The sequence below is a fragment of the Misgurnus anguillicaudatus genome, chromosome 3, assembly GCF_027580225.2.
Source record: "Misgurnus anguillicaudatus chromosome 3, ASM2758022v2, whole genome shotgun sequence".
NCBI lineage: Eukaryota > Metazoa > Chordata > Actinopteri > Cypriniformes > Cobitidae > Misgurnus > Misgurnus anguillicaudatus.
Window position 1 is genome coordinate 4,039,269 of NC_073339.2, and position 26,393 is coordinate 4,065,661.

Genomic DNA, 26,393 nt, shown 5'->3' on the forward strand with positions numbered 1-26,393 from the left:
ATCTTAAAAAAAATCTCATAATATGTCCCCTTTAATTAGCAGTTTTTCAGCAGGAGCTGACCTCCTGACTCGTTGGTGTTTTAAGCCCTCAACGAAGTCTTCACGGCAGCGCTGCCTGGAAGGCACTCCCTGTGCCCCGAGCGTTTCAGCCAATCACAGCACTGGTGCTAGATATTGAGCCTTCCGCCAGCTTCTGGCAGTATGAGCTCACCGTTGGTCAGGTGAGTAGCGCAGATATGGTAAGATAGGAATGTGACTGTATTTGAGTTCAGCTCTAAATGTTTTGAGTGTTTAAGGGATGTGTTACTGCGTTTTCACATATCCATAGCACAATTTTTTTTACGTGAAACTGCCACAAAAAACTTGTGCCATAGACATGTGACAACGCAAAAACACGTCACTTAAACGCTCGAAACAGTTCGAGCTGGATTCAAACACAGTCACATTCCTATCTTAGCATATCTGCGCTACTCACCTGACCAACGGTGAGCTCATACTGCCAGAAGCTGGCGGAAGGCTCAATATCTAGCACCAGTGATGTGATTGGCTGAAACGCTCGGGGCACAGGGAGTGCCTTCCAGGCAGCGCTGCCTTGAAGGCTTCGTTGAGGGCTTAAAACACCAACGAGTCAGGAGGTCAGCTCCTGCTGAAAAACTGCTAATTAAATCCAGGTGATTGGAACAAAATACTGGAGAGGACTTTTACTCCTGGCACATGGATTTGACACCTCTGACTGTAATGAATAATATCACTTTTATAATAATGGCACTCCAGTAATAATCAGTAAGTCTTCCTCATTGCCTTAAAGTGGTGTAAGATTAAAAATATAGGAATTTAATACTTGGTTACAACTTGTCAAAACCTCCTGTGCTGATAGTGATCAAAGACTATTGTCACAGACGTTACAGTGGGGGTTAAAGGTGGTCTTCGGATTGGTCAGTTTGAATGTATTATGTTGGGTTTGGTCAAGTACAGTGGGGGTTAAAGGTGATCTTCTGATTGGTCAATTTGAAAGTATCAAGTTAGGTTTAGTCACATGGTCAAGAGATAGAAGATAAAGGTCAATGTTTTTATGAGCTCTGGGCTTTTGCATTTGGGCTTTTTGCTTTTGCATTTTAGCTTTTGCCTTTGCATTTGCCTTTTCCCCTTTCCTTTCTTTCTTCACCTAAGTTCTGGGGTTCGGGCCATTAGGCCTAGATTTCAGTTCTCAAGTGTGAATCTCTTTCTTCTAAACTTTCTTTCTCTGTTCTCTATCTTATCAGGTAATAGCTCACATACATTGTAAACAGTTAATTGTTTGTATTATTTACCATTTCATGCATTTATAGTGTAACCATTTCAACTGTAACTTTAAGTCAGTACTGTAATTAAACCTTTTCATTTACAAATCTGTTGTTTAGTTTTGATTTATGGTTAATACTTAATCGCTCCATATTGCAATACAATATATTCGTACTCTAGCAACGCTCTCAGACATATTGTGTCCGAAACCCGGGAATGATTGCAGTTTTATTCTCCTTCCGAAACCTGAGATCCCTTACAGTGGTACATTTTGTGATTCTGGCAAAAATATTGTGCAGTTTAATAACTTTATTTATTTCAATTTATGCACTTATTTCCAAAACCAAATGTAACATTTAGAATTACCTTTTAACCCTTTACAAAATCATTATTATTCTATATCAAATAGTAACAAATAAATAAAAGTATGATTTATATTAAAATGATTGACAGTTGTGAAATAAAACTACAATATATTAATGAAATCTTTGAAAATATAACATATTCATCACTAACATTTTAAGTTATGTTACTGTATATTGCCTGACGTTGTCATACTCAATTCTTCCCCGTATTTCAAATCGTGGTGGGCGGGGCTAAGATCGGCTGGCACCCAGGCTAGTATATTGCCAAAAAAATCTAAAACATTGATTCATGCTTTAGTGGTATCTTACTGTAATAATTTTGACACTTTGATATGTGCTTCTAATTTACAAAACAATTTATAAAGAAAATCTTGCTGAAACTAAACATTTCAATAGTTAAACAGAGATAAATATTAGATTTGAATCTAAAGTACTAACACCTATAAAGACTATATAACATCTTTAGCTGTAATATTTACAGAAATTAGACTAAAAAAATCTAAAAAATCTATCCTTATGGGTTTTAGTGTCAGGGAAAGCAGCTGTCATCCACTTCACATACTGCTGTCTGACCTGAACAAAGAGCAGAATGATGTTGAAAACAAATTCACAAATGCTCTTATGCTCTTTGAATAAATTTAATGTGCTATGAAAGTAGATTTACCTCATGATTGAGCACACAGTGGATGATGAAGATGAAGGTTCCTTGCTGTGAGTTCAGGATCAGGAAGATAATCTCCATCATCTGATTGTTGTTAATGAAAAATCCTAGAATCCATGGACAACCAAAAATCACAAACTGGGCCAGAGTTTTAAAAAAGGTAATCCTGCAGTGAGAGAGAGAGAGAGAGAGAGAGAGAGAGAGAGAGAGAGAGAGAGAGAGAGAGAGAGAGAGAGAGAGAGAAAGAGAGAAAGAGAGAGAGAGAGAGAGATAATATCCATGTATTTCTTTTATGTTCATGTGGTTCTCTCTTTAAAATGTTTTAAACACAATGATTGTTACTTGGTTTGTTTCATCCATGAAACTTCAGCTTTCAGCTTTGTGAGAGTTAACATCAGACTGATGATGATACTGATGAAGAGAATCGTGTTTACCTGCAGAAAACATAGCAAACAAATTATCACTTTCTTTAACAGTAGTAGATAAAATCTGGAAAATTAAACCTACTCCAATAATGAAGCAAACAGGTCCCAGAAAACTCCAGATGAAGTCTTTCTCCCGTTTAATCCAGCATCTGTTTACAAAAAAACACCAAATGAAATATTAAAATACTATTTCAGGTGTTTCCTGTTGAAATTGCACCATCAAAAATATAATTAATATAAAAATCATTACATTTCAGTGAATAAATTATTGGCTAAACCAAGTGTCTCCAACCCTGCTCCTGTGTTCGATTGGAATTGCAGCTAAAATCTGCTGTTGCTACCAGACAGCAGTGTAGCCAATGAACGAGCCTAATAAACAAACACTGATCACAATAAGGGTGACTTTAAATGGAACAAAATCTAAACCTAAAGTATGAAAATGACTCTAGAAGTAAGATGTAAAATGTAATTTTAGGTTTCAGACAGAGATAGTGAGAGAGAGGATAACAGAGCTTTTAATTCTGCTTCAGTGTTACTTTTTAACACTCTGTAAGATTGGGACAATATATACATCCAGCAGTGTTTATTTAGCTCTGGGGATTTTACTGCATGAGGGCTTCCTGGGGGCTAAGTGAGGGCTGCCCATGCAAGGGCCATCGTAGGCTGGTTTGTAGGGCCTGTTCTGGACCAGGTCTGGGCCAGTTATGGGCTATTGTCTGTAATCCAGAACTGGGCCATTGTAGGCCCATCATTCTTCGTTGTATGTGGGCCGAGGAAAACTGGTTGTGTGGGCTGGAGCTGGGCCGGAACAAAATTGCTATGTGGGAATTGTTGATGTAAATTTTAAAGGGGCCATGGCATGAAAATCTGACTTTTTCAATGTTTAAAAGGGTCATATTAAGAGATTTTTTTAAGATGTAAAATAAATATTTGGTTTCCCCAGAGTGCGTAAATTAAGTTTTAGCTCAAAATACCCCACAGATAATTTATTAAAGCATGGTAAAATTGCCACTTTGTAGGCCTGAGCAAAAGTGTGCCGTTTTTGGGTGTGTCATTGAAAATGCAAATGAGCGGATGAAATGCAAACACAGATCACAATAATGGTGGTTTGTTGCACTTGAAACTCAATTGTGCTGTCAATTATTTTTTCTTTCTCTCTGCACTAAAATGCAGAGGTGTCAAATCCATGTGCCAGGAGTAAAAGTCCTCTCCAGTATTTTGTTCCAATCACCTGGATTTAATTAGCAGTTTTTCAGCAGGAGGTGACCTCCTGACTCGTTGGTGTTTTAAGCCGTCAACGAAGCCTTCAAGGCAGCGCTGCCTGGAAGGCACTCCCCGTCCCCTGAGCGTTTCAGCCAATCACAGCACTGGTGCTAGATATTGAGCCTTCCGCCAGCTACTGGCAGTTTGAGCTCACCGTTGGTCAGGTGAGTAGCGCAGATATGCTAAGATAGGAATGTGACTGTATTTGAGTTCAGCTCGAAATGTTTTGAGCGTTTAAGGGATGTGTTACTGCGTTTTCACATGTCCATAGCACAATTTTTTTCGTGCCAGTTTCATGTATTGGTTGCGCAATTGTTTTTCCTATTTATTTACCATTGTTGCTTGGGGCTTAGATTTGTTGCTTTCGTCTAATTTTTAGAATGTTTTCATGCGAGGATAAAGTTGCGTTTGGCATAAATGCGGATGTCATTTTAAGCATTGGTTTATGTGTTGGAGTTGGGGTTAAGGTGAGGATGTCATTTTTATGTAACAGAAAGTTGTTCTAACCCCAATCACAAACAACAATGGCAAGCAAATAGGAAAAATAATTTAGCAACCAATACGTGAAACTGCCACAAAAAACTTGTGCCATAGACATGTGACAACGCAGAAACACGTCACTTAAACGCTCGAAACATTTCGAGCTAAATTCAAACACAGTCACATTCCCATCCCACCATATCTGCGCCACTCACCCGACCAACGGCGAGCCCAAACCGCCAGAAGCTGGTCGAAGGCCCAACATCCAGCACCAGTGCCGTGATTGGCCGAAACGCTCAGGGCACAGGGAGTGCCTTCCAGACAGCGCTGCCTTGAAGGCTTCGTTGAGGGCTTAAAACACCAACGAGTCAGGAGGTCAGCTCCTGCTGAAAAACTGCTAATTAAATCCAGGTGATTGGAACAAAATACTGGAGAGGACTTTTACTCCTGGCACATGGATTTGACACCTCTGCTAAAATGGCAGTGCTGTGGTTAGATAAAGGGGGTGGTATTATTGTAATTCGCTTTGCTACTTACCTCACAAAGCAGGACAATTCTAAACAACCAAATTTTTCACATGCTTGCAGTAAATAGTTTACCCAAACAAAGTTACTGGGTTGATATTTTTCACATTTTCTAAACTCTGTCCCCAGTGTTTCTATCAAACTAGAAAATGTGAAATAGATCAACCCAGTAACTTAGTTATAGTTAACCATTCTTTGCAAGCACGTGAAAAATTAGGTCATTGAAATTAGGCTCTCCTTAATCTGCACTATTCAACCACAGCACTGCCATTTAGTGCAGAAAGAAAAAGAGAGAGAAAATAATTAACAGCACAACTGATTATCAATTTCAACAAACCACCATCATTGTGATCAGTATTTAAAATGTAAATGATGAAATTCAAAGGACACACCCAAAACAGCACATTTTTGCACACATCTACAGAGTAACAATTTTAACATGCTATAATAAATTACCTATGTGGTATTTTGAGCTAAAGCTTCACATATGTGCTTTGGGAAAACCAAAGATTTACTTTACATCTTAAAAAAATATTCTGACATGTCCCCATTAATCTATCATGACAAACTATATATTGTTGGAAAGGTCTAAGCCTCTAGAATAGACATTTCAACAGTGTTTTATAAAATAAATTATGTAGGGTGAGTAATTGATTCATTTATGAAGAGAGTGTGCTGCAAAACATTTATATCCTGCTAAATTTCAATGTCCCGCCAGCCAGACGCCTCTGTTTACTTGAGTGTTTTGCATGTGCATTTTTATCTTATCATGAAAAACTACATATCAATGGAAAGCTCTGTATTGGGAAAAGAATGTAGTTTTCATATATCATCACCATTTTGGGAAAAAAAATGACGTAGTGAGAGTCAGTTTCTAAAAGGTCACGGGCCCACACATAGGCCCAATTTGTTTTTACATATTTATAACACTAAACCTTTACTCTAAACCCAAAACATCCTGATAAACTATATATATCACTGGAAAGCTTTCAGAATCTAGTTTTCATATTTCAAGGTCATCTGGTGATAGAAAGTTTTTTGTTACATAACCCCTATTGCATATTAATTGTATATTTTCAACACAAACCTCATTTTTTTGTGATTTTAACTTGACATTTGGATCACAACTACTTGAGACTTATGGCTTATTATTACTTTTGTGAAATATTTAAATGTGTATACTTTTATTCTATGATTGGTCATGTGTATAGTTTAAATACAATGGAGTTTTTATATGGTTTGATGCCTGAAGAAGATCAAATGATCAAAACGTTGCAATAAAACTCATTGTATTTATTTGGAAGTTGTTAGTGTGCGGGACTTCTCTTAAAGGGGTCATGTCGTGAAAATGTTAGCATTGCCACTCTGTAGGTGTGAGCAAAAATAGGTCATTGAAATTTGGCTTTCCTTATGATGTCTTATTAGAATAATACCGCCCCCTTAATGTACACTATCCAACCACAGCACTGCCATTTAGTGCAAAGAGAAAGAAAGAGAGAAAAAATAATTCACAGCACAATTGAGTTTGAATTGCATCAAACCACCATCATTGTGATCAGTGTTTGCACTTCATCAGCTCATTTGCATTTTAAAAGACACACACAAAACGACACATTTTTGCTCAAACCTACAAAGTCACAGAGACACATGGATTGTCCGCCTCTGGTAAATACATATCCTTTTTACCATAGGTGGGTAATCCATGTGCCATGAGTAAAAGTCCTCTCCAGTATTTTGTTCCAATCACCTGGATTTGCTAATTAGCACAGTTTTTCAGCAGGAGGTGACCTCCTGACTTATTGGTGTTTTAAGCCCTCAATGAAGCATTCTAGGCAGCACTGCCTGGAAGACACTCCCTGTGCCCCGAGCGTTTCAGCCAATCACAGCACTGGTGCTAGATATCGAACCTTCTGCCTGCTTCTGGCAGTTTGAGCTCACCATTGGTCCAGTGAGTAGCGCAGATATGGTAAGTTTTACCTAGGAATACTTTACCGTGAGGATTATTGAGCAGTACTACCACGTGAAACTATTTATCACTAATAAACACCCACAGTGTTAGCATATAGCCCGCTAGCTTCCACAAACGCTGCCGACTGAAGCTAGCATTTTCCGATCTAATGGCGGATTCATCTGATATATGCTTTTCTGACCTGTCCTCGCCTGAGCGGGAAGCTGCGAAGGAGTTGATCGGTTTGAGCAGATCCAACGCGAGCTACAGCGCCCACTTCACCATGTCTCCGGACGTCCACAAGCGACCGAGGAATGCGACAAACGAGTGCTCCACGCGATGCAGCTTTACGGACCGTAAGCGAGTGAACGGAGACGCCATTGCCCAACATGAAAGCGATCGGGAAGCTGTGGAGGAGCCGCTGCCCGGCCTTCGCAGATTCAGCATGCCCAACATCACCCTGGACCCAGACGTTCGCAGGCGACTGAGGCGTACCACAACCAAACCCCCAACGCGATGCAGCTCCGCGGAGCGCGTTCGGGTAAACAAAGACGCCATCGCCCAGCATGAAAGCGGTAAGACTCCGCTTGTTATTGTAACATGTACTACTTGCTACATGTATAGTTTAGCTTCTGCCGTTAGCATAGATGGGTTTACATGCACTAAGTGTATTGAAGTATTAAGATTAACTGAGAAGGTTGCTGAACTAGAATCGCGCATCCGAACGCTAGTTGAGGATAGCAAAACCGCTAATGTTACTGTTGTAAATACTGTATCGAGCGAAAAGACTAATGGCTCGGTTCCGACATCAGATGCTAATGTAAACATTACAAACAATGTATCGAGCGCACATAGTGTTCCGACATCAGATGCTAATGTAAACATTATAAATACTGTATCGAGCGCGCATAGTGTTTATCATAATACACATGGCTCGGTTCCGACATCAGAGTCAAGTCGGCGGTCTAACTGGGTGACTGTCAGGCGGCATAGTCATATACGGCGTCCATCTAAGACCCATAACGTTACGGTACTTTCTAACAGATTCGATCCCCTAAGGAATACACTAGCTGAAACACCTGTTAAAAGTGCCCTGGTCATTGGAGATTCTATACTCAGGAACACTAACATTGAGGCACCAAACACCCTAGTCGACTGTATACCGGGAGCCAGAACGTCTGACATTAGATCCAAACTTAAAGTGCTGGCTAATGCTAAACGGAAGTTTTCTAAGATTGTTATTCACGCCGGAACAAATGACACCAGACTCCGACAGTCGGAAATCACCAAAGATAATATTAAGGAGATGTGTGAAATTGCAAAAACAATGTCAGACAATGTAATATGCTCTGGTCCCCTCCCCGCCTACCGGGGAGATGAAACACATAGTAGATTAGTGTCTCTCAATGGCTGGATGTCAAAGTGGTGCCCTCAGCATAATGTAGGGTTTATAGACAATTGGAAGCATTTCTGGGGTAGACCATTTCTCCTAACCCGAGATGGCCTTCATCCGACATCAGAAGGAAGTGCTATACTCACCAGAAATCTGATTAATATTCTTAATTCTGATATAGTATGACTATCCAGGGCCCAGGTCAGGAAACAGACGGATCAGCTTAACTGTCCGTCTGTTAGCTGGCATGATATGTCTAGATCACATATATCCCAGAACTTCGAGTCGATCTTACCAGAATATCAACACATTTCAACTGTATCTGTTCCCCGAACAAGCAAATACAGAGCACCGCTTGCCACATCACGTACAAATTTGACCAACATAAAATTAGAAAACAATACATTACAAGATGAACCTCGAATGTTAAAATTCGGCCTTCTTAACATTAGATCGCTTACCAATAAAGAACCTATTGTTAATTAAATAATTAATGACCAAAACTTAGATGCACTCTGTTTAACAGAAACCTGGCTTAAAGCAGACGACTACATTAGTTTAAACGAATCCACCCCACAAGACTATTATTATAAACACGAACCTAGGTTAAAGGGGAGAGGGGGTGGTGTAGCTACAATATACAACAAAATTTTTAAAGTAAACCAAAAATCTGAACTAAAATTTAAATCATTTGAACTAATGTTGTTAAATATGGAAATAACTGATCGTAACCACAAACAGCTCTCTTTTGCCTTAGCTACAATCTATAGACCTCCGGGCCACCATGCAGATTTCCTTAAAGAAATAGCAGATTTTCTGTCTGAGCTTGTAGTCACTGTAGATAAAGCTCTTATCGTTGGTGATTTTAATATTCATGTGGATAACCATAAAGATGCATTAGGACGTGCGTTTATGGATGTTCTAAATTCTCTCAATATTAGACAAAATGTGACAGGGCCAACGCATACTCGTAAGCACACATTAGACTTAATTCTGTCACTCGGGCTTAATATTAATGACATCAAAATATCACCTCAGAGTGATGCAGTTTCTGACCATTACCTTGTGTCATACACTGTACTTCTAGATAGGATCACTCAATCCACAACATGCTACAGATTAGCCAGAACAATAATTTCCACCACTAAAGATAGCTTTATTAGCACTCTTCCAGACCTGTCCCAAATTAAACATGCAGATAACTGTGATGATCTAGATATTGTAATAGAAAACCTAAACAATGTCTGTTCTAACACATTGGATGCCGTTGCTCCCATTCGAAAAAAGAGAATCAAAGAAAAGCCGCCAGCTCCATGGTATGATCATCACACCGCAGCTCTTAAAAAGGCAACTAGGAAAATGGAAAGAAATTATAGAAGCACAAAATTAGAAGTATGGCGTGCAGCATGGAAAGATAGTGTTAAACACTACAGACAGGCTATTAAAACCGCCAGATCTACCTATCTTAGCAAGCTTATAAATGAGAATCATAATAACCCTCGTTTCCTCTTTAGCACCGTTGCAAAACTGACTAGAAACAAAGAACAAACAGAAACCAATAGTAAACTCCAACACAATAGTAACGACTTCATGAACTTCTATTCTAACAAAATTACGGCTATAAGGGAAAACATCGTAGCTACACAGGCAGCCACCACTCTACCCGTTAGTTCACTTAACACTAGACTACCACACGAACATCTTGATTCATTTAAACCTACTACAATAGAAGAGCTCTCTAAACTAGTAACGTCATCCAAATCATCGTCCTGTATATTAGACCCCGTTCCCACAAAACTACTTAAAGAGGTATTTCCTGTAGTGTCAACCCCGGTTCTAAATATCTTTAACTCATCGCTAGAAATAGGATACGTTCCAACATCTTTCAAACTAGCAGTTATTAAACCGCTGATTAAAAAACCACAGCTTGATCAGGGAGAGCTTAATAACTTTAGACCAATCTCAAATCTCCCTTTTCTTTCGAAAATATTAGAAAAGGTAGTGGCAAGCCAGTTACGCACATTTTTGACAAATAATAGTACATATGAAAAGTTCCAATCAGGATTCAGGCCCCACCATAGCACAGAGACAGCGTTGCTTAGAGTTACAAATGACCTCCTATTAACATCCGATCGTGGTGAAATCTCAATTCTTATATTATTAGACCTTAGTGCAGCCTTTGACACAATAGATCATACAATCTTACTCAATAGACTAGAAAACTATGTTGGTATCAGTGGTCAGGCGCTAGCATGGTTTAGGTCGTATCTAACCAATCGCTATCACTTTGTTTATGTAAACGAGGAAGAGTCATATCACTCCCTGGTTAAATACGGTGTACCGCAGGGATCGGTTTTAGGTCCTATCCTGTTCTCGTTATACATGTTACCTCTAGGAGACATTATCAGGAAACATAACATAAGTTTTCACTGCTATGCGGATGATACCCAGCTTTACATCTCCTCACATCCCAGCGAAACACACACGTTTTCTAAGCTAACAGACTGCCTTAGCGATGTTAGTGACTGGATGGCACATAACTTTCTTAAGCTGAACTCCAATAAGACAGAGATACTTATTATTGAACCGAATCGCTACAAACATAATATGTCAGATCACACGTTGCACATAGATGGCTGCACTGTGGTGCCATCTTCCACGGTAAGGAACTTAGGTGTGATGTTCGACAGCAACTTATCCTTCGATAGTCATATCGCCAACGTCTGCCGTACAGCTTTCTTCCACCTTAGAAATATCTCGAAAATACGCCATATACTGTCTACATCTGACGCAGAGAAGCTTATCCATGCTTTTATGACCTCTAGAATAGACTATTGTAACTCGCTACTCGGGGGATGCCATGCAAATCAAGTAAACAAGCTTCAGCTAGTTCAAAACGCTTCCGCAAGGGTACTTACTCGATCTAAAAAGTACGACCACATAAGCCCAATTCTGGCATCTTTACACTGGCTACCAGTTAAATATCGCATACAATTTAAAATATCACTACTCACCTACAAAGCTTTAAATGGCCTAGCACCCTCATACCTTAGAGAATTACTATCAGAATACAATCCATCACGCACACTACGGTCACAAAATTCTGGTCTCTTGATTATCCCTAGACTATCAAAAGTGTCTAAAAGTGGAAGGTCATTTTCCTACTTAGCCCCTAAGCTCTGGAATGATTTACCAACCGATGTCCGAGAATCAGACACAGTCGATAATTTTAAATCTAGACTTAAAACTTTTCTCTTCAACAAAGCATTCGCATAATTTGTCTAGTAAAAGTACTTAACTCGAAATAGTTATTTGTACCGAACAAAGCACTCGCGGTCATAAAACAGACCAACCAAATAAATAAATAAAAACCTTATCTTAACGTATAGTCGGATTGCGATTTTGGAACTTTCGTGTTCTTGTGAATAGTATGCCATACAAACCCGTTTGCCACTGAACCTGCATTAACGACGACAGTGGGGCATCCGGCCTTAGTCAAACGGGTTGGCACGTACGGTTGGGTTGGGCTTTTGGCGCTTTCTTTATATTGCGAATACTATGCCATACAGACCCGTTTGCCACTGAACCTGCATTAACGACGACAGTGGGGCTTCCAGCCTTAGTCAAACGGGTTGGCACGTATGGTCGGGTTGCGATTTTGGCGCTTTTTTGTGTCTTGTGAATAGTATGCCATACAGACCCGTTTGCCACTGAACCTGCATTAACGACGACAGTGGGGCCTCCAGCCTTAGTCAAACGGGTTGGCACGTATGGTCAGGTTGCGATGTTGGCGTTTTCTCATGATCTTGTAAATAGCATGCAATATAGACCCGTTTGCCACTGAACCTGCATTAACGACGACAGTGGGGTTACAGGCCTTAGTCAAACGGGTCGACAGGTTTCATTTTCTCTTTCTCTTAAAAATCAGAAGGTGACCCTTAGTTACCATATATACCGTCGCAGTGGGCCCCCAATTTGCAAAATCCTCAACTGTGGATAATATAATTATGCCGCAATAGTTAGTCTGTCTGAAACTAAGCTGATTAAACCACATCACTGTGTGACACTTGCATTACATGTGAACGGCCCCTACGCTAATATGATTTTGTTTTTCTCTCCCTGTCCTGTCCTCGACCCTGAGGACAATGGGACAAACAGACCCAGTTCCGGTAGATGTGAAAGTCGACTCACCTATGATCTACTGGTCGTCCATCACTGTGATGCCCAGCTGATGCCTGACCAACGACCACCGGCAGAACCCGCTTAAACCCCGCTTAATCTCCGCTTAATCTCCGCTTAATCTCCTTATCCGTTTATATGTGTTTATATACATATATATCTCCCAAGGGTTTTTCCCTCCTAGGACTTTTTATTTTTTTTTCCTCGGCTCAACAACCCGGGGTTTTTGTTTTTTTTCTCCTAGGGGGTTTTTTACCCCGGGGAGGTAGCCTGCTTGGGCTTAATTTAGCTTCTTCTCCTAGACGTTACATTAGTAATACGCTCGTTCATAATGTCGAGTCATAGCCTCAGCAAATTTAACAGCTTATGCTATTGTGTATTATGTTGTGCTATCTGTCATTTTTCTGTGCTTTTACTGCTTCTATTAATGTAAAGCTGCTTTGAAACAATTGAGTATTGTGAAAAGCGCTATATAAATAAATTGAATTGAATTGAATTGAATTAAGATAGGAATGTGACTGTATTTATATTCAACAAAAACATAAATCAAAGCTTAAAATGACATTTGCATTTATGCCAATCCCAAGCAACAAGGGTTTAAAATAAAGAAAAAACAATTGAGCAACCAATACGTGAAACTGGCACAAAAAAGACAGTTGTGTCACAGACACGGAAAACGCGGAAACACGTCACTTAAAGACTGGAAACATTTTGAGCTGACTTCAAATACAGTCACATTCCTATCTTACAATATCTGCACTACTCACCTGACCAACGGTGAGCTCGAACTTCCAGAAGCTGGCGGAAGGCTCGATATCAAGCACCAGTGCTGTGATTGGCTGAAACGCTCGGGGGCGTAGAGTGCCTTCCAGGCAGCACTTCCTTGAAGGCTTTTTTTATGTCTTAATTAAGTTAAATAATTTTTTCAACATACTTTAATACAAATCTTGCTATTATTTTGTTAAAAACGTGTAAAATGTTTGGACATATCTGCTTTTACACTATTTTGACCAGTAGGGGTCGCCAGCGTGTGTGGTGTTTCGAACTGCTGAAACTGAATCAATTTTGCCAATTGCAAATTGAACCAATTGCTTCGAAGCTTCGAAAAGCTTCATTTCTCCCATCACTATCAATTGTTGCAAAAAAGTTAGAAACAAAAGCTATCATAGCTTATGTAAGAGAAAAATTCTTTGTTCATTTTGGCTTTTATTTAAAGCATGTATTTGTTTTAGTTTGTCTATTAGAACAAATAAAAATCATCAGAATGAAAAAAATCAGGTTTTTTAAAATTTCTTTTTTTATATATTGGGTATTATTTCTAACACACAGCCAGATATCAAGAATCGGCACATGAATCACAATCATGGTGACATAATTCATGTTGCAATGCATGATGGGAGTCATGAGTTTATATTGGAGTGGGTCCCAGAAGGCACTGCAACATGAATTATGTCACCATGATTGTGATTTATGTGCGGATTCTTGATATCTGGATGTGCGTTGAAATAAAATCCCCCAATTTCTTAAAAAATGAAATTTATAAACACCTGATTTTTTAAATTGATTTTGAGGATTTTTTTCTTATTGTAACAACTATAACCCAATAAAGCCTTTTAATAAGAGACACAATTAACAAATTAACAGATTTTTCTTTTACACGCTATGATAGTATTTTTATTTCTAACTTTCTTTACAAAGATATGTGTGTTATTACAAAGACAGCATCCAAGAACAAAGAGTCAAACTGTCCAACTAAAGGAAACGCTGATCACAATTAGGGTGACCAAACATTTTCAATAAAACATCAACATCTTAAACTCTAATTTAAAAAAAATCTGACAAATTTAGACAGCTGACAGAAATAAGAACAGCTTGTTTGGTAATAAGAGAGATTTAATGTCTTTTGAGTTGATTTTATCAAAGGCAGTGTGTGGACGTCAGTTTTAGTTCTTGTGTTTCTCTTTCCTTCAGGATTCTGCTCATTATCAGGTGTCTTCAATAATTAAAAAATCATCACTTAAATGTTCACTTTAGTATCCAATTGACTCTAACACTGCTTCAATGTTACTTTAACACACTGCAGGTGAAATCAATTAATTCAATTAACACAGCGTGATTGACCCGGACTCGAGTCGATCTCGGCTTGGGCTCGACTACAACACTACTGAATGTTATTGGGCGGTTTCCCGGACACGGATTAGACTACTGCTAGACTTAAACACTTTTAAGAGCTCTCCAAACTGAAAACAACTTGCACTTACATATCTTAAAGGGGTCATATGATGAAAATGTTAGCATTGCCACTTTGTAGGTTTGAGCAAAAATGTGTCGTTTTGGGTGTGTTTTTTAAAATGCAAATGAGCGGATGAAGTGCAAACACTGATCACAATGATGGGGGTTTATTGTAATTGAAACTCTATTGTGCTGTCAAGTCCAAAAATGTGTCGTTTTGGGTGTGTTTTTTAAAATGCAAATGAGCGGATAAAGTGCAAACACTGATCACAATGATGGTGGTTTGTTGTAATTCAAACTCAATTGTGCTGTCAAGTCCTTCTTTTCTCTCTCTTTCAGAGTTCAGATTAAGGAGGCGGTATTATTCTAATAAGATATCCTTATGACATCATAATGAAAGCCAAATTTCAATGACCTGTTTTTGCTCACACCTACAAAGCGGCAATGCCAACATTTTCATCATATGACCCCTTTAAAATACATCAGTGCCCTTTGTTTTACCTGAAAATGCACTCGGGTAATGTTTTTAGTAAGGCATGTTTGTTAAAACTAGTTATATTTGCTAGTTAAACTAAGGCCTAGTCCTGGATCAACCCAATCCTGGTCCGGGAAACCGTCCCCACATGTTTTATTTTAAGTATTTTTCAATACATTTATAATTTATATAATTTCTTCATCGTTTCTTATTCTTGAAAGAACCTTAAGAGTCCCCAGAAACCCCTCCCTTGTTACACCAGTTTAATTCTACTCTTAGATAATATAGGGGGTAGGGGTTATATATAGGTCACTAAGGACACTTACACTGTATATTATACATTTTCAAACTTACTTTTCACTGCCATAGCCTTCAGGAACAAATGCCACAGACACGCCCACTATAACAAAAGCAATCACATATCCAATCACAATCAAGAGTCTGCGGCTAAGCACCGCCTTAAGTTTGAAGCTGATCTGTGATAGGTTCTTCACACAGATGAAGAGCAGCGCAGCTTCAATGAACATCCACACAAAGCAGGAGAGAAAGAAGAAGTGAAGAGCTCCTGATATCACAGCACACCACACCTGAAGAGATTGACAGATTATTAAATAACAAATCATTCTAATGCTGAGTTTACACCAACCGCGTTTCAGGCGTCAAAATCTTGTTTACAGCGCCTAGTTTGCCATTTGAACAGTTTGAATGCATTTGCGCTTGTAGAGCGGAGTAGACGCGTGGAAAAAGTAAGCATTTGACGCGCGTCAGAGGCAAAATCTGCTTCTTGTGGGAGGGGCAAGTGCTATGCGGTTGTCTGTTTGCAAGATGACTGATGTTGATTGTGCATTTATCGAGAGTTAACAGCTTGTATTTGGTAACCTTACTATAGGGGGAAAATAAACGACGATCCCAGCCAGAAATAAAAAGCTCCAAGAACGCTCCCCGAAAGCCCCCGAATGCCCCCAAAAACATTCTGCCAACGTTAAAAGCGGCTAGTTTTTTAAGTTCTAGGAACGTTTCTGTTGTCTGAACGTTAGAGTAATGTTACATTTTACCATTTTTAAACGTTATGACAATGTCATGTTTTAATGTTCACACAATGTTTAAAACAACAACTGTTTATTATATTGACTTGTTTAATTGTTATATAAATGATAGAGAAACATTGCATTTTATTATTTTATAAAACATTATTTCTGAATGTTCAATAAATATATTGCTGTAGAAAACTCAATTCACTTACTAGGTTTAGATGTTAATGTTTCATTTTAAGTCACCCTTATTGTGATTCGTGCTTGTTTTAGTTGGTCTCTTGACACTTGACTTTTTGCCTACTAGTTTTTTCCTGGTTGTGTTAACTTTGTGGTAATGCACCACATTTGTTATGAAAAGTTATAAGTGTATTTCTGTGGTTGTTGGTACATAATGGTAAAGATCATCACCTTGTTCATTTACTAATCAAAAGTTTATTTTCTGCCAATAATGTATAGTAGATCCAACTCTTTCACAGCAGTTTGTCATTAAGGAGTTTTAGAAACTTTGGACAAAAATATCTGCTGTATAATTGGGATGCCCAAACATCAAGAATCAGACTATGAATCTCAACCATGGTGACAATTAAAATTGTTAAAAAAAATCCTTATTTATCCATGCTGCGGTGCATGCTGGGAGTCCTGAATGAGGTTTGTAATTTGTTAATACCCAGCATTCATTGCAGCATGAAGTTTTTCATTTGGTTGTCACCATGATTGAGATTCATAGTCTGATTCTTGATGTTTGTGCATCCCAGTTAGACAGCAGATATTTGTTGTCCAAAGTTTCTAAAACTCCTTAATGACAAAATGCTGTGAAGGTACTGGATCTCATTTACATTTTTGACAGAAAATAAAGTTTTGATTAGTAAATGAATTAGGTGATGATCTTAACCATTATGTACCAACAACCACAGAATAACACTATTAACTTGGCATGTTCATAACAAATGTGGTGCATTAACACAAAGTTAACACAACCAGGAAAAAACTAGCAAGCAAAAAGTCAAGTGTCAAGAGACCAACTAAAACAAACACTAATCACAATAAGGGTGACTTAAAATGAAACAAACATCAACATCTAAACCTAGTAAGTGAATTGAGTTTTCTGCAGCAATGTATTTGCTGCATACAGAAATAATGTTTTATAAAATAATAAAATGCAATGTTTCTCTATCATTTACATAACAATTAAACAAATCAATATAATAAACAGTTGTTGTTTTAAACATTGTGTAAACATTAAAACATGACATTGTCATAACTTTTAAAATGGTAAAATGTAACATTACTCTAACGTTCAGACAACAGAAACGTTCCTAGAACTTAAAAAAAACTAGCCGCTTTTAACGTTGGCAGAATGTTTTTGGGAACATTCGGGAACTTTCAGGGAACGTTCTTAGAACTTTTTATTTCTAGCTGGGATGGTCGATAAACGTCACGTGACTCAAAAGTGAAGTGTGTATTACAACTTACCAGGTTGCCCAATGTCGTCACTGACACTCTTCCAAGCGAGGTCCTTTTAATTGCTGTCTGCTCTATAGAAATAAGAACTTGTGTCGTATAGCTTCGGGTGACTGCTTACGGATAATATCAAGCGTTGGTTGAGTGAGTGACTCTTGGCGGGGCTGCCACGACAGCAGCAAGCAGGCTCCTGATTGGTTAACACGGTGCGAAATTCCGCCAAAGTTCAAATTTTCAACTCGGGCGTCAGCCGCAAATTCGCGTGAACCGCAAAATGCACAAAAAGCGAATGAGGCGAAAAACGCCTCTTCCGCGCCGCGGGACCTCCTGACGCGCGTCAACGCGTCTTCACATTGACTTAACATTGAAATCACTTGCACTTCACTCCTCTACCGCGGTTGGTGTAAACACATCATTACACAGAGAGACTGCAGTCAGCTACAGCTCACATTTAAAGATGCTGGATGTCATGAATATGAATAATTCTCACCCTTTGAGGTTTTATGAGATTGATGAATTGTTGTGTGAGTAAGAACAGAAGATGAGCACACAGCAGACTGATGCAGAGGTTGATTCGAGCTACATTGTTCACTCCAGGTTTCCATCGACAGAAAGAAAAAGTCAACACAGCCAAACTAGTAAACACCAGACCCACGATCACAAACACCACATTCAACAACTCCATCAGAGGAACATCATCCTGAGAGACATTAAAAATAAAATATGTATTTTTTATTTGCATGGACTGGCGTTTCTTTTTCTCTCTCTTTATTGGCCTTTTCTGTTTTTTTAAAGACTGTCTAACTGGTGCACAAACAAACAGAGTTGGAGAGCAGTTTGTGCAGTATTATAATATTAGTTAGACGTTAAAAATAAATCTCACAAGTGGTCTTTCCTCTGATGTGCTGCCGCTGGTTTCCATGATAAGAGCAAATGTTGACAGATGACGACATGAACACACAGTGTGGCTGCTGTTGGTCTTTACAACAGAGCAACCATCTACAATCCACTCACTGATGTTCCAGTACACACAGAAAAGATTTCCTCCAGATAGAAACTCCTTCATAAAATAAAAAAAATTCAAGTTATTCAAAGTTATTTATCAGTGCTTATATTGGAAATAAAGAGACATTTACACAGTAAAATCCCCAGTGTTAAATTAACACTGCTCGGTGTTTATATAATCCACACCAAGATTGGTGTTAAAAAAACACTAAATCAGTGTTAAAGTTAATAAGATAATGAAGTGATTGAGTCATTAAAGGTGAACACCTGCTGGTCATTCCGTGTCAACTAAATTTTGGAATTGTTCCTGTCTTAAAATTTTTATTTTGTTGACTCTTTTTCTGGAGAAAGTTATACTAAAATGAGGAAGAAAGCCAAATTATTAAATGCAATAGATGAAATCCCCATAGTTAAATGAACACTATCATCATCTCTGTTTGAAAACTAAAATTACAAATTGCTTGCAGAGTTACATGGATGATAGGTTTAACCTCTAAAGAACTGATGTAAATCTGGTTAATAAAGTAAGTCACCATTGCTCCGATTAGTGTTTCCTTTAGTTGGGTACTTGGGTCTTGAAATGTAGTGTTAGTTTTCTTCTGCTAATTGTGGCAGTGTGTTTATAAAACACATCTCTTAAAGCAGAGGAATATAAGAGAAATGAAGTCTATAACGGTTACTATGTTAATTATTATGAAAGTATAAGTCCTGGGAATCAACGATATCATAAGAAAGTAATCACTGAATATAAGTGTTTAACTTATGCTCTACCAACCCCATGAGGCTCCCATTAAATCCAACAGTGCTGTAAAAGTCCACATACCCTGAAGAGTTAAATATTGTTTACCCAAATCTAATCTGTAGTGCAAGTCAGACACACTGAGACATCAACAATCAGCCTATAAAACACAATCATGGTGACAATCAACAACAAAGCTTCATGCCGCAATGCATGCTGGGTACCAGGATTGTAGAAATGTCATTCATAACTCCCATCATGCATTGCAACATGACAAAATTTTAACAACTTTCTTACCATTAACTGTCACCATCGTTGAGATTTGTATCAGAAATCATGAAGTCTCTCTTAAGCCAAAAACAACAACAAAAAAAAAAAACACTAAAGAATTACGGCAGTTTCATTCATTACATTGTCATTTGCATAGAGCTTTTTTATATGCCTGTTTATTCATAATTAACTTGTGATCAAATGTTTCAATGATTTGTAGAGTAGAATATAATAACATTAAACATTCTGGTCTGGAAGGGTTTTCCTCTACATGATGCAATGAACTCATGGTCTTACTAAAACACTGTTGCTATTGTTAAAAGAGGAGAGTTAGAACTGTGAAGGTCAAGGGACAAGTGCCTAACTAAAGGAAACACTAATCACAGTAATGGTGACTTCAAATTAACTCATAACAAACACAAACTTAAGATTAAATGTGCTAAATTTTGTGATAAATGTCTATTTGACTTGTGAGACATCATGTCAGAAAGAAGATTTGTCTACTAAATCACGCGTGTGGATGCTGGAATAGTTGAGCACTTGTATTTTGTTCTGACAGCTGTTTAGAAGTTAAACTTCTTCATTTAGAAAATAACTCTGCAAGTTTTCATTTTATTTTTCAAACAGAGATGCTGATAGAGAGGCAAACGTGAAAGATTGCAGCTTTTGGAGGCATACACCCAACAGTATTCATCTATTGCATTTAATAATTTGTCTTTCTTTATTGTTTTAGTATTTTTTCCAGAAAACGAGTCATCAAAATAAAAATTCAGAGACAGGAAAATGTCCAAAATATAATTGATTTGAATGACCAGCAGGTGTTCACCATTAATGTCTTAATTATCACTTCATTATCTCATTAACTTTAACACTGATTCAGAGCTATATTTTTAACACCAGTCTTTTTTAAAGGGCCCATGGCATACAGAGGTTAGCATTGCTACTTTGTAGGTGCGAGCAAAAAATAGGTCATTGAAATTTGGCCCTCTTTATGATGTCATAAGGAGCTCTTATTATAATAACACCGCCCCCTTAATTTGCACTATCCAACCACAGCACAGCCATTTAGTGCAGAGAAAGAGAGAGAAAAGAAGGACTTGACAGCACAATTGAGTTTCAATTACAACAAACCACCATCATTGCGATCAGTGTTTGCATTTCATCCGCTCATTTGTATTTTAAAGGACACACCCAAAACGACACATTTGTACAAAGTAGCAATTCTAACCTTTGTATGCCATGGGCCCTTTAACACTGATCTTGGTGTGGATTGTATAAACACCAAATAGTGTTGATTTAACACTGGTAGAGTTAATTTAACCAGGCATGAAAATCCCTCACCTTTCGGCGAAATTCGCCGTTTTGAATCCAAAAAAGGTGACCCACGTGAATCATGTAGATTCGATGAGAAAACATTTTTTGGGGAGGAGGGGGGGTATGCGCGCGTTGTTTGAAGACGCGCCCTTCGCCGTCATCCAAACATGTATCCCAGACATTAGATATGTTTGAGTTCATGCTGCGCTGCAAAAGCCGACAGGCAGGCAGGTGACATAAAAGTATCACGAGAGTGAACCGAGAAGCCATAAGGAAGTCTGCTTTCGAACGGCTCTCGCGCTACTGTGATGTCATCCGCATTTCTGTGTTCTTCGTCATACAGGCTTGTTGAAGATGCGTAGAGCGACTGCCTTCCGGACGTAAAGTCAACACCAAACGCTGTAAAACTAATGCGTCAATCAATTAAAACAACATATCTACACAGACTGACACTGCAAAGTGACTTAAAATATTTTTGTTGGAATGGATTGGAACGAATTAGGGACGTACTCCTCGCTGGTAAGTCACATTGGTCTACGGCTGTAAGTACTTAAATGTAAATATGGTGAAACTGCAAAATATTGCATGAACTGTTGTAATAAGAACATACTGTTACTAATACAGTTAATAAGAAAGTTTACCGTTTAAAGTAACATTTAAGCGATTTTAGACTATTTGAGCGACAAAGATGCTAAAGTGAACTGTTTTCAGTGCGCATACGCGCACAAACTCAAAAATCACGCAAACGCATATTTTTTTGGGCTTGACAGGAGATATACGCACAATCTTTATTGTAATACCACAGTCTCTGCAAGTATTCTCATAAAAACAGTCGTTTATTATAAGTGAGAAGTTGATCATGTGTCAATGTATAGATCGCTTCTCCGTTGTTAAAGGGACAGTTCGTCTCATAAGAAATGCTTATGTTTGTGTCACTGTTAATCAATCTACATAAGACAAAAAGAAAATCACTTCTATAGCTTTAAAAAGATGAATTATATTTAATTTAAAGTATGAAAACGGTGTTATGTTAATTTGATACTGTTTTTCTACCTAATCAATAATTATTGGATCTTACTTTATTTGTAACTTTGTTCTTTTCTATTTTATATGCTTGTAATGTATTGATTTGTTGTTATTTTATTTTCCCACATCACTTTTTTGCTGATCTGAAAATTATTCAACCCATGACTCAAAAAACATAATGTAATTCATTTAACCAGTACTATGTTGTAAAATTAGGTATTTTTAAATTACATGTAGGCCTTCAGGTCCACCCTATTGCAAAACCAACTTAAAATTGTATGGCCTTGTGACTGATGGTCTGATTATGGCAAATTAAATTATTGCAGATGTAAAATAGTAAGGGAATTTTACTTGTTACAGCTTTCCACATTTATCAACCCATTTAATTAAATATGGTTTGTGTTACTAGTCAAATGTTTACATTTTAAATCTAAATTGTCCGTCAGAATTAAATAATTGAAATAATGGTCATGTATGTAATGGTGGGAATTTTGTTTCTGCGCACGTGGAGGGATGTTGAGTTCCTTCCTTCTTTTTTGTCCTTGGCCATTCACATGCCTGAAGAAAAAATAAGTTAAGTTACAGCATGTTCCCTAATGAGCCCATAATATTTATTCTGGGGGGGTCCTCCCACCTCGCGGCCCCATCAGAGGCCACATCGCCCCTCGAGCGCCCTTCTCACCTTTTTCACCCCTGACCCGTTTTCATGCCTGTTTAACACTGGAGATTTTCCTGTGTAAGAGTAACTCACTTTGGTGTGTTTGAGGGTGAAGTTAACTGGTTTAGTGAGGGTTGTGTTGGTGGTTTTAGGAAGAGTAGCTGAGATGACAGTGGACATCATTGTTTTATTTGTGTTATCTGATGTGATGAAGAAGTCTGGTTTCAGTAGGTCCTCCATTGTGTTGTAGCTCATGAAAGCCACAGCAGCTGATTCTGTGTTACAGAGACACAGAAAGATAACCCCATTTCTTTGATGTTTTTATTGCAAAGTGAGTCTAAACATTGCAGGTGTATTGTAAACATATTTCACAGAGTGAAATGCGGGATAGACAGACACCCCCACCCCACTACATTCCAGACATATACAGGAGGTGCTGAATAATGTTTCTGCTGATGGCTGCTTATAGACTGTAAAAAAAGATGGACGACACAACGTCGCCTCCCTCCATTGGAATGAATTGCAGCCAAATATGTCCGACCATGTTCGCCGCCAGCACGTTACGTAAAAACGTCAGTTTGGAGCCAAGGCATGCGCAGAAGGAATTGTCCGTGAAGCCAGAGGCGGAGTCGCGGTATCAAACTTCTGCCCAAGCGCTTGCGCACCCAATTCATGATAGGTGATCAAATACTTATTGTATGCAATAAAATGGAAAGTCATTATTAAAAACCATGCAATGTGATTTTCTGGAATTTTTTTATAGATTCTGTCTCACAGTTGAGGTGTACCTACGATGAAAATTGCAGATCTCTCCATTCTCTGTAAGTAGGAAAACTTGAACATTGGCAGTGTATCAAATACTTATTCTGCTGGGTTATTTTTAACCCAATGCTGGGTAATATTGGACAGAACACATGTTGGGTTAATAATTAAACACAGCATAGGTTTATTTATAACCCAACATGTGTTCTGTCCAAATATTTACCCAGTAAGTTTTTCTTTCTTGTACTTATTGAAGATTTTTTTTCTGTCTTAATAGAAGGGTTGTGTGCAAATATTGTTGATTGTACAGTCACTGGAACAGGATAGCATAAACATGTGGTGACTGTTTTATCGGTTAATATATGCAATTGCGACTGAATGGTATAAAAGGGGGTAGGTGTTAATAAGCTTAAGCTTCTACCTACCCTTTTTGAGCATCATTCCTATTTTTTTCTCTCCCTTTTTTGTTCCTTCTTTTTTTCTTACTTGTATTGTAATAAAATTTGTTATTATGTCGATTTTTATGTAATTAGATGCTCAAATAAACTAAATGATGATGATGATGAGCATTGGGTTGAAAATAACCCAGCAGAATTTAGAGTGTTTAGGGAAGTCATGGCACTCACTGGTCAAGTTTCCTGTGCCTTTTAGCAATTATTTGCGAGGCTAAAGTACTGAGTTATTTTTATTTTTGGGTGAACTATCCCTTTTACAGCTCTTATGAATACAATTAACTAATTTTATTTTTACAGATGAACTGAAACCATATGCATCTGCTTTCTGACAATGTGATGTAATAATAGTTATTGGCTGTGTACAGATTTTTTAAATGACAACTAGATTTTTTGCATACCTGTATTAAGGTTGTTCTTGGAGATCCCAATGAGATCAATGTCTATAGAAGCATTTGTTGTGTTGAGCTGAGGGATTTTATTTAAGGTGACATGCGGTCCAACCATAAAGACTTGTGCCTCTGATTTTTAAAGAAACACACTGATTTGTATTTCATCAAAAACATCAAAGGTTATTTCATGAGCACATTACTTCAGTTAGATTATATATTGTTTCAGTAATAGTTGTGTCTTTCTTACCTACAGTATCACAAGTGAAACTGACATTGTCATAGGTGTTTGTTGGCTTCACCAACATTGACACGAGCTTCTCACTGACTTTTAACACATCTGAAGCTTGTTTCTTTGGGTCACTGGATGATGAGTTTATCTTCTCTGAAGTAATGAAGACCATGTCCAAAAGTTTGGTTACATCCTAATTCGGTAAATAAGGAACCCACTGAGCAAAGCGTCATAAAAAGACGTCATTTCGACGTCCCATGAGGAGCCAGAATGAAAGTTTTTATGACGTCTTTTTATGACCTGTTCTGAACATCCACGCAAAGTAAAACTATTTAAAATGTGGCCTTTTTAAACATTATATGTGTATATATAATCTTTATATATGAATAAATGTTAAAATTTTTTGCTTATAGATAATTCCCAAATATACCAGTTCCACCTCAAATATCTGCGTCTGCAATCTTGCTCTCTCTCTCTCTCTCTCTCTCTCTCTCTCTCTCTCTCTCTCTCTCTCTCTCTCTCTCTCTCTCTCTCTCTCTCTCTCTCTCTCTCTTGCGCTCTCTCTATCTCTCTCTCTTTCTCTCTCTCTCTCTCTCTCTCTCTCTCTCTCTCTCTCGCTCTATCATTCAATAATTGAAGTGAAGTGATGTGAACTTCACTCTTCCTCCCACACTTGCTCTCACTGGATAATTGTTACATGTACATTCTCTAAAACAATGTCATCACCATTACAAAAAGTTGTTTTAACAAAGCATTGTTTTGAAGTAGGACCATACTGACTAAACAAACCAAATTCACTCTATTTTTTGTCATTTCTACCTGCTCGTTTTTGAGAATTTACAAGATTCTGATGTTTTATTGAACATGTTTTGTCACCATCATGGTGATCAGTGTTTCCTTTAGTTGGGTAGTTTGACTCTTTGTTTTTTTATTATAGTGTGTGTGCTTGATGATGGTGTGTTTTAAAACACATTATTATTACACCGAGTGTTTGTTACCAATGCAACTTACTTGTAGCTTCACATTAATTACATTGATGGTCAGAAGTGATGATATAATATAACATAACTGAACTAACAACACAGATAAGGCATCATAAATTTAGTTTAGAAGTAAACCTCTGTCTCAGTTTTGTTTGGAGCTGCAATCAACATACTTCGGTGCATACTGCTGCCTACTGTAACTGAAAATGAAACCTCGTGGCTGTAATCAAAAATCTAAAGTCTAGATTTTTTTGACACAGATGCAGACATCAAGAATCAGCTCATGAATCACAACGATGGTGAGATTTCTAAATGTTGCAATGCATTGCACCAGCATATTATAAAACTCATGAGTCCAGAGAGTGTCACCACTGTTGTGATTCATGGGCTGATTCTTGATGTCTGCATATGTGACAACGAAATCTGGACTTTTAATTGTATATAAGCGCTTCCCAGTGGTGGTATGAACCTCAATAATAAGTTGGATGTGACACCTCAAATCAATTGAGAAATTGAGACAATACTTCATGGTTTACAAAATGAATTTACAGACTTTACATATGTGGTATTACTCTTGGTAAACTTTGAATGAAGTTGTAAGATCCACATGTGAGTTTTGTTCATAACAAATTTTCTTTGCAGCAATTAACATGCTTTAGCAAACACTCTTACAACGACCAAACACTACTATGAAAACTCAAAGAGTCAAGCTGCCCAGCTAAAGGAGTCACTGATCGTCATTATGGTGACAGGGGATTTTCAATAAAACGTCAGCATATACATCTCTGTTAATTAAAGAGAGAGAGAGAGAGAGAGAGAGAGAGAGAGAGAGAGAGACAGCA

The 26,393-nt window shown here is 38.0% G+C and overlaps 2 protein-coding genes across 2 annotated transcripts; one reads left to right on the top strand and one right to left on the bottom strand.

Moving 5' to 3' along the window:
- Nucleotides 1-1,919: 1,919 nt before the first annotated feature.
- On the bottom strand, nucleotides 1,920-24,740 carry LOC129445240 (adhesion G protein-coupled receptor E3-like). Its single transcript, XM_073860074.1, has 10 exons — nucleotides 24,587-24,740; nucleotides 24,349-24,468; nucleotides 22,758-23,008; nucleotides 18,605-18,781; nucleotides 18,212-18,421; nucleotides 15,581-15,813; nucleotides 2,815-2,881; nucleotides 2,650-2,741; nucleotides 2,311-2,473; nucleotides 1,920-2,219 (listed from the first exon to the last, which is right to left on the bottom strand). The coding sequence occupies exons 1-10, from the start codon at nucleotides 24,738-24,740 to the stop codon at nucleotides 2,136-2,138; spliced, it is 1,551 nt and encodes a 516-aa protein (XP_073716175.1). The 3' UTR covers nucleotides 1,920-2,135.
- Nucleotides 7,051-13,009, top strand: LOC141356587 (uncharacterized). Its single transcript, XM_073860136.1, has one exon. The coding sequence runs from the start codon at nucleotides 7,117-7,119 to the stop codon at nucleotides 8,524-8,526; it is 1,410 nt and encodes a 469-aa protein (XP_073716237.1). The 5' UTR covers nucleotides 7,051-7,116; the 3' UTR covers nucleotides 8,527-13,009.
- Nucleotides 24,741-26,393: the final 1,653 nt, after the last annotated feature.

What these genes read in the sequence shown, in the direction of transcription:
- LOC141356587 (XM_073860136.1), top strand. Translation starts at nt 7,117, where the DNA reads ATGGCGGATTCATCTGATATATGCTTTTCTGACCTGTCCTCGCCTGAG.
- LOC129445240 (XM_073860074.1), bottom strand. Translation starts at nt 24,740, where the DNA reads ATGGTCTTCATTACTTCAGAGAAGATAAACTCATCATCCAGTGACCCA. An exon ending in CATCAGAGGAAAGACCACTT is followed by an intron (nt 18,422 to 18,604) that starts GTGAGATTTATT and finishes AATGTCTCTCAG; the next exon opens with GATGATGTTCCTCTGATGGA. An exon ending in ATCTCATAAAACCTCAAAGG is followed by an intron (nt 15,814 to 18,211) that starts GTGAGAATTATT and finishes CAATCTCTTCAG; the next exon opens with GTGTGGTGTGCTGTGATATC.